Below are 11,274 nucleotides of genomic sequence, written 5' to 3'. Positions count from 1 at the left end.
CAGGTTATATATGGAGTACATAGCAGGTTACATATGGAGTACATAGCAGGTTATATATGGAGTACATAGCAAGTTACATATGGATTACATAGTGGGTTACATATGGAGTACATAGCAGGGTTACATATGGAGCACATAGTAGATTACATATGGAGTACATAGCAGGGTTACATGTGGAGCACATAGTGGGCTACAAAGAGATATGTACATGTCAGTTACATTTAAAATATAAACATATGCATATGTAAATATATGGAAGAGGTTCTTAGTTTATGATTTATTGAAAGTTTTCTTCAGCTTTTATAACGGACTAAGATTACATTCGTTGCTTTCATGAACACATCTTTCTTGAATAGCCATCATCCACTAAGCGCCAAACTTTCCACTGTAACTGAAGGATAAAATTCAAAAGGGAAATAAACAAAACTGTGTCATTTGTTTTTTCTTTTCTTTCTCTTTTTCTGAAAGGGTTGCCAAAAAGCACTGGTCAAACTAAAACTTAAAAGAAACACTGTAGATGCCATTTCAGAGAGTCTCAGGCAAGGTGGCGGCAAGCTAAACTTTGATGAACTTCGACAAGACCTGAAAGGGTGAGAGCCATGGTTCTCGAACATAGAAGTTCCTAGTGTACGTGCTAATTCTTGATGATGAGAGGGTGTTTCAGCCCCAAGTACTGGTAGAAAAATGTTTTTCATTTGGGGAAGCAGATATTTTCCTGGAACACGCTATATGTCTCCCTCCTGCATTCTGATGTTTCAGTGTTAGGGCTGGACCGTGTGCAGAATAAACTCACTTCTGTCCTCTCACTACTTTCAGGAAGGGTCATACAGATGCAGAGATTGAAGCCATATTCACTAAATATGACCAGGATGGCGACCAGGAACTGACTGAGCGAGAACATCAACAGATGAGAGACGACTTGGAGAAAGAAAGGGTGAGCAGTTTAGGGGATGACAGGACTAAGCATCTCTATAATTAATACTAACTAGTCCTTTCTCCTCTCCTCTAACCCATACACCCTCAACCCACACATTAGTAGCCTACGTATTCATCTGGCTTACTCATGCAAGCTATGATGTTGTCAATCAGTATAAAATGTTGTCAATTCATGAAATAAAAAAATGTACAATCCTGATTACGAGCATCTCATTTTCTGCTTGCCTAAGACCTTCCTTGGTAAAATTTTTTGTGAGGTTTTGGTCTTTCTGCTTCTCACTATAAGACCCCATATTCTTCAGGAGGATCTAGACTTGGAACACAGCTCTTTACCACGTCCCATGAGCAGCAGAAGTTTCCCCAGAAGCCTGGATGACTCTGAGGAGGAGGATGATGAAGACAGTGGCCATAGTTCCAGGAGGAGGGGAAGTATCTCCAGCGGGGTTTCCTATGAAGAGTTCCAAGTGTAAGTACAAATGTTTTCCCCAGGTTTGTGCCGACTAGGGTTCAAAAACACCACTTTTCTTGATGTTAGACATTTACTTCTTTTCATGACTAATATCATTTCTTTCAAATAAATTCTATAGTATCTTTCCTTTTGAAAGTGATCTCCATGATAAGAAGTTAGGGTAGCAGGGAAAACATTACCATCCTTCACATTCCCTCCATCCAAAATTGTCCTAAGCGATCTCAGAGCCCTCATAACCACTTGCATGTGTGTTGGTGTTTTTGAATGTTTTACAGCCTCACACAGGCTGTGTCATTGAGGAGAATGTTCATTCTGCTGCTGCTCAATGTTCTGTAGGTGCTTGTCAGTTTCTCCTCTCCTGTTTCTGTGTTGAGTTTATGCCTATTTGCTTTTATCTGCTTTTGAAAGTGAGGTAATCATATTTATTATTATTCAGTTATTCATTCATGCTGTTAATTCCAGAAGGTTCTGCTTAGTGTGATTTGAAGCTGTAAGTTGTATACATGTTTGTAACAAATAAGACTCTAGTATATTAGGCCTCCTGTCAGAATGAGACTTTTTTTCTTAAATATGTTTTTGTCTAATGTAACTGTAGCCACTCTGTTCCTTACTATTGTAATTTGCCTGATATTAACATCATTGCCCTTTATTTTCAACATCTTGCAACTTTGATTATAAAATATGTGGCATGCAGGGCTTAGTGACTCAGTGAATTAGAGATGCTCAGGACCTGAGTGTGAGCCTCAGGACTCATGCAGTGGAAGCAGAGAGCCTGATGGCTAGATTGTCCTTTGCTAGATTGTTCTTTGATCTCACACATGTCCCCACAGCATGCACTAGCATACAGTAAATAACTGTAATTTTTTAAGACTAAGCCATGTAGGCATCATAGAGTTGGATCTCCTTTGGAAATTGCTGAGTTTTGATATGATTGCTTCACTATTTACAGCTTGTTATTGATACATTTGCACTTATATCTGCTTTCTGGAGTCATTTGTACTTAGTCTTGTGAGATTAAGAAATATTATTCTTGATTATTTTTCCTCTCTTCTTTTTGTACTTCCTGTTCATATACAGGTATGTGTGTGTATATGCTGTTCTAACTATCACTGTCTTCAAATTTGTTCTCTGGATTCAGGTTACCGTTCAATATAATTTCTGTCCTCCAGTAAAACTTCACTGAGGAGTTGTCAAATATATACATTTCTGTTACAAGTCCAACGATCTTATTATGTACATATCTTACACAGTTGCTTCTTAACTGTGAAGGAAGAAATAAGTAATTCATGTTCATTTTACACTCACAGGGTTACCTTTACTGGTGTTTATTTTTAAAAATCAGTATTCTGATGAATGTAATTATGCTTTTATTCTGAAAGCTTTCTTTAAGGACTTCCTGTAAAGGATGTCTCCAGCAGTGAATTCTCTCCAGTTTACTTTACTTGAGCACATTTTATTTCCTTCTCACTTCCTTTGTTGTGTCAGATGAGAATGTAGGTCAGTGGGATTCTTTGAACATTATAGATTAATGTTTTCTTGGCACTTTCATTTCTTCTGTTTTTTTCTTTGTACACCTTCACCGTGTATGCAGATGTGTATCTCTGAGCTTATTCTACTTGCAGTTTTATGAGTGTCTTGAATTTGCAATGTTTCTAGCCAACTTGGGGAAAACATCATTTGAAGAAATATTATTTGAGCATTTCAAATGCCACAAGTTCTCACTTTTCTTTAGCTGTCTTTTGGATAAATTATTTTCATCTGTCATGTGATCTTAAGAAAATGTCTATACCTTTAAAAGGATTGAGGTTTTTAAAGCAGTTTTGAACAGCTATCCTTATACTGTCATTTGAGAACTGAGAGTTGTCTTCAGGGCATACAGCCAGTGGTTGAATACTAACCCAGTATATTCAGCAGCTTCCTTCAACCACTAGGATCACTGAGAGAGGAACCTGGGAGGGAGAATTCAAATTGTTGTCATTTGATGTGTTTAAGGCATTTAAATATTTTTATTCAAAATAATGAGATGATAAAAGAGCATACTACTAATAGTTCTATTTATTTATAATTCTATTTCCTGAAACATTATGACACAGTACAATTTGTGTTGCATAGATGAGCTATAATTTGTTTAAATGAGTTTCCACTGAATGTTTAGCATAGCTACTGTTCAGTGTTACAGTACTAAAAAGCAGCTCTGTGTATGTGACTATGTTTGTAGCACAAAATTACATACATAAAATTTCCTCTAGAATTTTTCCTAAAAACAGTACTTGTGACTAAAGGTTGGACATTGGTTTTTAAAGATTTAGACACAATTTTATTGGCAAAAGGAATAGAGGTCAGTGCTCCCACCTGCACCTGTAACAGTTTGTCTGTAAGTCTTGTGAACACTTAGAGAGTGTTTCATTGGGTTATCCTATTGGTTAAGAAGGAACAACAGAGGGATCACCATTGGAAAAATCAGGTGGACTGAGGAGACAGAGACTGTGACAGGCTCTGCTGTCTGTTGTCCCCTGCAGACTGGTGAGACGCGTTGACCGCATGGAGCACTCCATTGGCAGCATTGTGTCCAAGATTGATGCTGTGATTGTCAAGCTTGAGATCATGGAGCGGGCCAAGTTGAAGAGACGAGAGGTGTTAGGAAGGCTGCTGGATGGAGTGGCTGAGGTAAATAGTCATGAGCTTACGCTGACAGGTGGACACCCCCACGATAGAAATGCTTACCCATGACACTTTTTAATTGGAAGTATTGTAGAAGAGTAAAAACTGTTTAAATTTACATAGTTACAAATTATATTTAATAATAATATATTAATGTACCAAAAGTTACAAATATTGCTTTTGTTCATTTTTATTTTAGAATTTTTTACCTCCTGTAAGCAGAAACAGTCTTTAGTTCAGTAGACCATAAAGGTAGTTATCACATTTTGCAACTCTTAACCCTTGTCTTCCTCTATATGTAGCCTTAGGTCAGATAATAATCAGGAGGCATGACTCTTGGTTCACCTTCCTCTGAGAGCACTGCCAGCAGTGGAAGATACAGCTGAGTCAATTGTCATTCCATTGGCTCAGAATTGTTATTGTTTACTGTTCCTAGCTGCAGTCTTACATAACTATAGCTCGTTTCACCTAAAATTTCTAATCCCTTCTCTGTGTAGAATACGTACAGCACACAATGTCCTGGTTTCCACTGTTTCTTTAAATCCTTTGTCAGGATGTGCGACTGGGTCGGGACAGTGAGATCCACAGGGAGCAGATGGAGCGCCTGGTGAGGGAAGAGTTGGAGCGCTGGGAATCAGATGATGCAGCTTCGCAGACAGGTCATAGTCTAGGCACACAAGTGGGACTCGGTGGCCAGTCTCACCCCAGAAGCTCGCGGCCTCCTTCCTCCCAGTCTGCAGAGGGCCTGGAAGGTGGAGGTGGAAACGGAAGTGCCAATGTCCACGCATGATAATCTACGCGTATTTGTGTGTTCCTGAGACACAGAGAGGTGGTTGTCCAGTATGGCAATGGCAAGTTAGGTATTTATATACCCCGGCTGCATTATGATGCTGGTCTTTGTGACCAATTGTTATAAATTTCTGCACTTTATTTTACGTAAATTTAACCCATGGTTCAAGGAAGGCTGTTTTACTTTTTCTCATATGAGAAATCTAGATGTAAATATTGACTTCAGGAAAAAGAAAACTTTGAAAGCACATCGAGTTGCTACCCTGCCCGAGTCTTCAGGTGACAGCGTTTGGAAGTTAGAGGAGAGCCATCACTAGCCTCTGAGTTCATAGGGAGCTGCCAGTCAGCAGCATGTTAGTCCAGTATGACAGGCTAAGGAAAAGCATGGCGTTTCTTTCCACTGTGGTGCAACTCGGAGCTTACTGAATACCTTTCTTCTAAGAAAGGAGTTGTGTTTCAGCAACTTTCTGGGGTGCAGAAAAGAATGTGCATGAATGGTTGTTATAGATCCTAAGTGCCATACCAGTTTGTGGCACAAAGCATATCATTTAATTTTGTGTTATTTAGCTTTTGTTTAAAATTTAGCAAGAAAAGCCCCAAAGATAAATTGAAGTATAAAGTGTAGGATCAGAAGGGGCCTTCAGTTCTCACTAAGTTTGACTTTTCAATTATTTGTTAGCATAGAAGTTTCTGCACTTTTCTTTTCTTTCCCATGTGTCTCATTTACAACCAAATTTAATATTAAAATAATAAATAAGACAAACACTGAATATTTTGGTATGCATTGAAAGTTTTAACTCAGCAAATATGTACATTTGAAGCAGTATTTTAAGAACGTTTTGAAGTGCATAAAAGCTCTGTAAAAGTAAAGGCTTGGTTTATATTGTATCTAGAATATATTTCTCAAATATTCTTAATCTTGTATTTCAGAATGAAATCTTATAGTGCAAATTCAACTCATTTTTATTTGAGGGGTTTTGGATATTAAGGGTTTATCTATTTGCAAAAGAGATCAGTTAAAAATTGACTGTCGGCAATAGTTTTCGTTAAGAGAGGGTCTCACTAAATTCATAGGGGAAATCTGTTTCTCAATATCTTTCTCTCTCTCTCTCTCTCTCTCTCTCTCTCTCTCTCTCTCTCTCTCTTTTTTGTCTGTCAAAGACAGGTTTTCATTATATAATCCTGGCCAGCCTGGAACTGTGTTAACTGGCTGGCCTCAAACTCATAGAGATCTACTGGTTCTCTGCCTTTTAAGTGCTGGGATTAAGGGCCTCTGTGATCATACCAGTTGTTGAGTAATTTGACCCCTTTGGTATCAAGGGGATCAGAAGAAACAAAGCCAAGCTGGTAGAGAAGCCAGAGATAGTTTAGTACTGTATTTGAAATTCACAAGAATTCATTGACTTCATAGAATATACCAAACTCCAACAAACTGCTGAGCAGATGAGCGTTTTCTAGATCAGCTTCTACAGAAACAAGACATGCCGTGTTCCCTTGATTCTGATGGCTCCATGTCAGTCATATACTGCACTAATTCTTTTCTTCCTAGGTATTGGAGTTTGCATTAGAAGGGGATCATTGTGCATATGTATTTATGTATGTGTACTGTGCTGTTACAAGTGAACAAACTTCAACTTGAAGTGCATTCATTATGTGGTATCCATGTGTATTGACCATGTGCCATATGTCTATTATGGTCACTAGAACATCTTTTATGATGCTTATTATTACACTGTTTTTCATTTAACTTGTAAAATTCTGTAGAGTTCTTTTTTTCCCCTTTACATATAAGCTCATATATTTTTCTACTTTAGTCCTGTGAAGTTTATCCCTAATCACTTTTCTATTAGTCTGCTCACTGTAATGGATATAGTTAAGATATTACATATACAAGGTTCTTTAGACAAGCAAGATTTCTTAACTGTAATAATGTGTATATTACTTAATAAACTTGACATACTATTGTGGTGTAAAAACTCATTTGTTTCCATTAAAAAGGGTTGCCTTTTATCATAGCATAAACCCTGGAAAAGCACCTTATTTTCTGTCATGGAATGATACAAGTAACACATTTATATGTTTTTACACTAAATATACATTTTTTTAGACTCCTAGTTAACATGTCATATGTGGTAGGTTTTCCCCCCTCACAGAAGTATAACCTGAGACAAAGACTCCAGGTCAGAGGGACACTTGGGACGTGTAGGTAACATGATTGTTAAAATGAGAAAGAGGGGAAGGGGGAATCTTAGTAAAGGGTTAGTAAAGGCCATGCTAGTGCACTGTTAACATTGTTGGCTGCTGGAACTCTGAGAATCTGAGAAACTGTGTGCAATGCACACTCATCTACTCTACCCTCCAATATTGACAGTAATTTTCTTATACTAATAGTAAACAAAGTAAGCCTTCTTGAGCTCTGCGTGAGGAAAAACTTGTAGATATGATAGCTGAAAATCAATAGGCACACCCTACAGGGGTATGCCAGAAGGAATCTGCCTACATTTTGTAATGTACATAATCATGCATGGCTCATGTCTTAGTCAGGGTTTCTATTCCTGCACAAAACATCATGACCAAAAGCAAGTTGGAGAGGAAGGGTTTATTTAGTTTACACCTCCACATTGTTGTTCATCACCAAAGGAAGTCAGGATTAGAACTCAAGCAGGTCAGGTAGCAGGGCTGATGCAAAGGTCATGGGGGGAGGGGGTCATGTTATTTACTGGCTTGCTTCTCCTGGCTTGCTCAGCTTGTTTTCTTAGAACCCAAGACTACCAGCCCAGGGGTGGTACCACTCACAATGCTTCCCCCCCATCACTAATTGAGAAAATGCCTTACAGCTGGATCTCATGGAGGCACGTTCTCAACTGACACTCCTCTCTCTGATAACTCCAGTGTGTGTCAAGTTGACACAAACCCAACCAATACAGCGGGCAAAGACATCTAAATAGAAATAATTGCCTGGGAAGTAAACAAGCCTCTTACACAGTACCCACTGTTACATGCAAGGCAATGTATTAGATCCTGATCATAGTAAGATTTAAAAAAATGTGGATCTCTATTGAGACAAAAATCTTATTAAGTCATGTGTTTGAGATACATGCACATTTTATTTGATTTTATACATACTGAACATAATAACCAGATAACAACAGAAATGGCAATTTTTGGAGATAATGTCAAAATATGAGATAAATTCTTAATGTATTTAAAACCTGATACTTTTGTACATTAAAAAGAATTTCAATCTAAAAATAAAAAAGAAGTGTAGCTCTCACCCCTCATTAAAGCTTTTCATTGTGGATGGGGAGCATGGCTGAAACCCACAACTAGCAATATCCCAGTTCTCCCAGTATAATGTCCGGTAACTATAAAATATTACCAAGTTTCTGTATGATGCATACATCCTTCTGATAGAAAGTTTTATAAATGGCTTTAAGGATTTGGTTGGGAACAAATTTTGACAGCAGTGTCTACAGTGAACAAGTATTTCAGTCATGCTTCCCCAGCTCATGGCTCGTTTTTGTAGTCTTGAGACTCAACAGACTTTTCCATAACACACCACCAGATCTTCCATCAGTTGAACCACATCATTTCAGAAAGCTTGCAGAATTGTTTGGATTTAGCATTCACTTTCAACCGCGAGTGCACATCACTCAGCAAGGCATTTTCTAACAAAGGTGCAGTCATGACCAAGGCCTCAGTTCCCCAACCACCACTCAAGAGGGCAACTGAAGTGCGGCCGCGCGTGCGCAGAGGACACGCTGCACCTCCGATGTCCCTTGGCAGTGACGTCAGCCGAGCGCCAAGGAGCTCCAGACTCGTTTTCCACCGCTCTGTGAGGTTGGCGGTGTATCGTTGGTGTCCCTGTCCAGGTGGGTTAGGAGGGCGCTGAGCGGCGAAGCCCTTCCGGAGCTGCGGTGTGGAGGCGGTTTCCGGTGGCTGGAGTGGGGAGGAGCGAGCCGGCGCGGCAGCAGACGGCGACGCGGGCCGAGCGCGAGCGGTGAGTCGACATGGCGGCCCCCAGGCGAGCGGGCGGGCTGCGGCCTCTGTCCAGATCGGCGGAGGCTCGGCGGAGGGGGCTGTGCTGACACACGTAGGGGAAAGCCGCTGACCCCCGAGTCTTTCCAGGGCGTTCTCGAAGAGAACAGTCCATTAATGAGCTCTGGTGTCACCAGGCGCTTCCTCAGCCCTGGCGTTTGGTGGCTCCTGTGAGCGTCACCGGGCATAGAAAAAGCCCACCTGGCCAGCAGTAGGTGATTTCTGACCGCGAGCTTCGTAGAGTGCAGTAAACTCAGGAACTGGAGCGAAAAGGGTGAAGAGTTGAAAGCATTACCGGGAATGGCTTCAGTATTCCTCACCCGGTTGTAATAAGTAGTTTTCTGCAATATTCTGAGGCTGTGGAAATGCTGGGTACGGGAGAGGCAGTACGATTAGATTAAGAAAAAGGACGGGGTGCCTGGATTTTAGAAGTGTGTTTTGCCGTCCCTAGGTTTGCCTACTGCATCTACTCTCAGAAATTTAGTGCCTGTAGATTATTTTCAGGATCATATTTATAGCCAAAATCAGAATGTTATTGACACTAGGCATTATTGTTAATTCTTCCCCAGTTCAAGAAACTTAGCCAAGGTGATTGGACAAGAACGTTGGTTGTTTATACAGTACTAAAATACTACAGTATGCTTTAAACAAACTTGAAGGCATGTCTCTGTGATATGACCAAATATTTGGCAGAAGTTATTCCTTTAGATGCTTTTCAGAAGACGTCTTAGTCATAAAGACTCATATAAAAGTACTCACATGCTTCATTTCAAGCCAAACTTGGGATGAAAGCTTCTTCATACTTAACAGTTATTTTGATAGCAGCAAGCTTTGTAGTTCCAAAAGAGGACATAAGGATGGGTCGCTAAGAACATCGGAAACCACATTTACATTACAGTTCATAACAGTAGGCAAAATTACAGTTACAAAGTTGCAACAAAAATAATTTTATGGTTGGGGTCACCACAACATGAGAAACTGTATTAAAGGGTCACAGCCTTAGGAAGGTTGAGAACTGCTGACATAGAGGTAAAAGAAATTAAAAGAAAGAACATCACAGAATAGAGACCAGGATAGTTAGCGGAATAAAACATTCTGGTACTATGAAAATAAATCAAATGCTGTATGTAGTAAAAGGGTTTCCCATCCTTCTCCTTTTCCTCTCCTCCCAATTAGAATCCGTATAAACCATTAAACCAAACAGCAGCAAAGAAGCTTGTAGAGTTATTGATCCTAGAACCCCATGGCTATGTTGAACAAAATACCTAATTTGATACTGTAAAGTGTGCTCATTAAGAAACTTCTGGACCTTTCTTGGAGAGTGAAATTATTAGGAAGGTACCAGGGATAGGTATAAGGTGACTGTTTTATACAGTCCAACTAATTGCTCTTAAGTTAGTTTTTTCAAAAATTTAAAACTCATTTTCCATTCCCATTGTCTTTTCCCCATCTCCCCCTCCCACAGTTCCTCCTCATCCCTTCTCCCTTTCTCCTCTGAGTGGAGCTCCCCCACACTCTCAAACCCTGGCACATCAAGTCTCTGTAGGATTTTATACTGCTTCTCCCACTGAGGCCAAACAAGACAGCTAAGTTAGGGGGACGGATTCCACAGACAGGCAACAGCGTTTGGGATAGCCCCTGTTCCAGTTGTTCAGGACCCACATGAACACTGAGCTGCACATCTGCTGGGAGTCGGGGAGGTATGTGTGAGGGGCTTAGTCCCATCCATGTATGGTTTTTGGTTGGTGGTTCAGTCTCTGAGAGCCCCCTAGGGTCCAGGTTAGTTAACTGTTAGTCTTCCTGTGGAGTTCCTATTCCCTTTAGGGCCCTCAGTCCTCCCAACTCTGCCATAAGAGTTCACAACCTCCATCCAGGTGGAGCCTCTCAGCGGACAGCCAGGCTAGGCTCCTGTCATGCCTGTCCTTTTGGGTCTGGGTTACCTTGCTCAGAATGATATACTCAAGATTCATCCTTTTGCCTGCAAAATTCTTGATGTCTTTATTTTTAATACCTGAATAGTATTCCATTGTGTACATGTACCACATTTTCTTTATCCATTCTTCAGTTGAGGGACATCTAGGTTGTTTCCAGTTTCTGGCTATTACAAATAAAGCTGCTATGAACATAGTTGAGCAAATGTCCCTATAGTATAGTGGAATGTCTTTTGGGTGCGTGCCCAGGAGTGGTATAGCTGAGTCTTGAAGTAGATGGATAGGGCTAAGAAAGGTTAGTAATAGAGTTTGAGACCAGTTTTGTTCTTTCAGTAGGTACTCTAAGATTTGGGGGTTTTAGCTCATTACTAAGTTTATCATGCATAAGCACTGCCTAGTTTGTCCATTCTGAGCTTCCCTTCCACCCAGAAGGCATGGATATATAGGTGA

General features: G+C 40.2%; 1 protein-coding gene across 1 annotated transcript in view; it reads left to right on the top strand.

Moving 5' to 3' along the window:
- Positions 1–6,831, top strand: part of Pkd2 (polycystin 2, transient receptor potential cation channel) — a 38,188-nt gene extending 31,357 nt beyond the window's left edge. Inside the window, exons 11-15 of the mRNA XM_028773660.1 lie at positions 469–590; positions 817–934; positions 1,239–1,402; positions 3,925–4,072; positions 4,620–6,831. Of these exons, the coding sequence (XP_028629493.1) occupies positions 469–590; positions 817–934; positions 1,239–1,402; positions 3,925–4,072; positions 4,620–4,856 (789 nt within the window). The 3' untranslated portion in view covers positions 4,857–6,831. The remainder of the gene's footprint in view (positions 1–468; positions 591–816; positions 935–1,238; positions 1,403–3,924; positions 4,073–4,619) is intronic.
- The last annotated feature ends 4,443 nt before the right edge of the window (positions 6,832–11,274 follow it).

The sequence above is a fragment of the Grammomys surdaster genome, unplaced genomic scaffold (assembly GCF_004785775.1).
Source record: "Grammomys surdaster isolate TR1022 unplaced genomic scaffold, NIH_TR_1.0 233, whole genome shotgun sequence".
Classification (NCBI taxonomy): domain Eukaryota; kingdom Metazoa; phylum Chordata; class Mammalia; order Rodentia; family Muridae; genus Grammomys; species Grammomys surdaster.
Note: the sequence above shows the minus strand (reverse complement) of the source record. Positions and strands in the feature narration are given on the sequence as shown.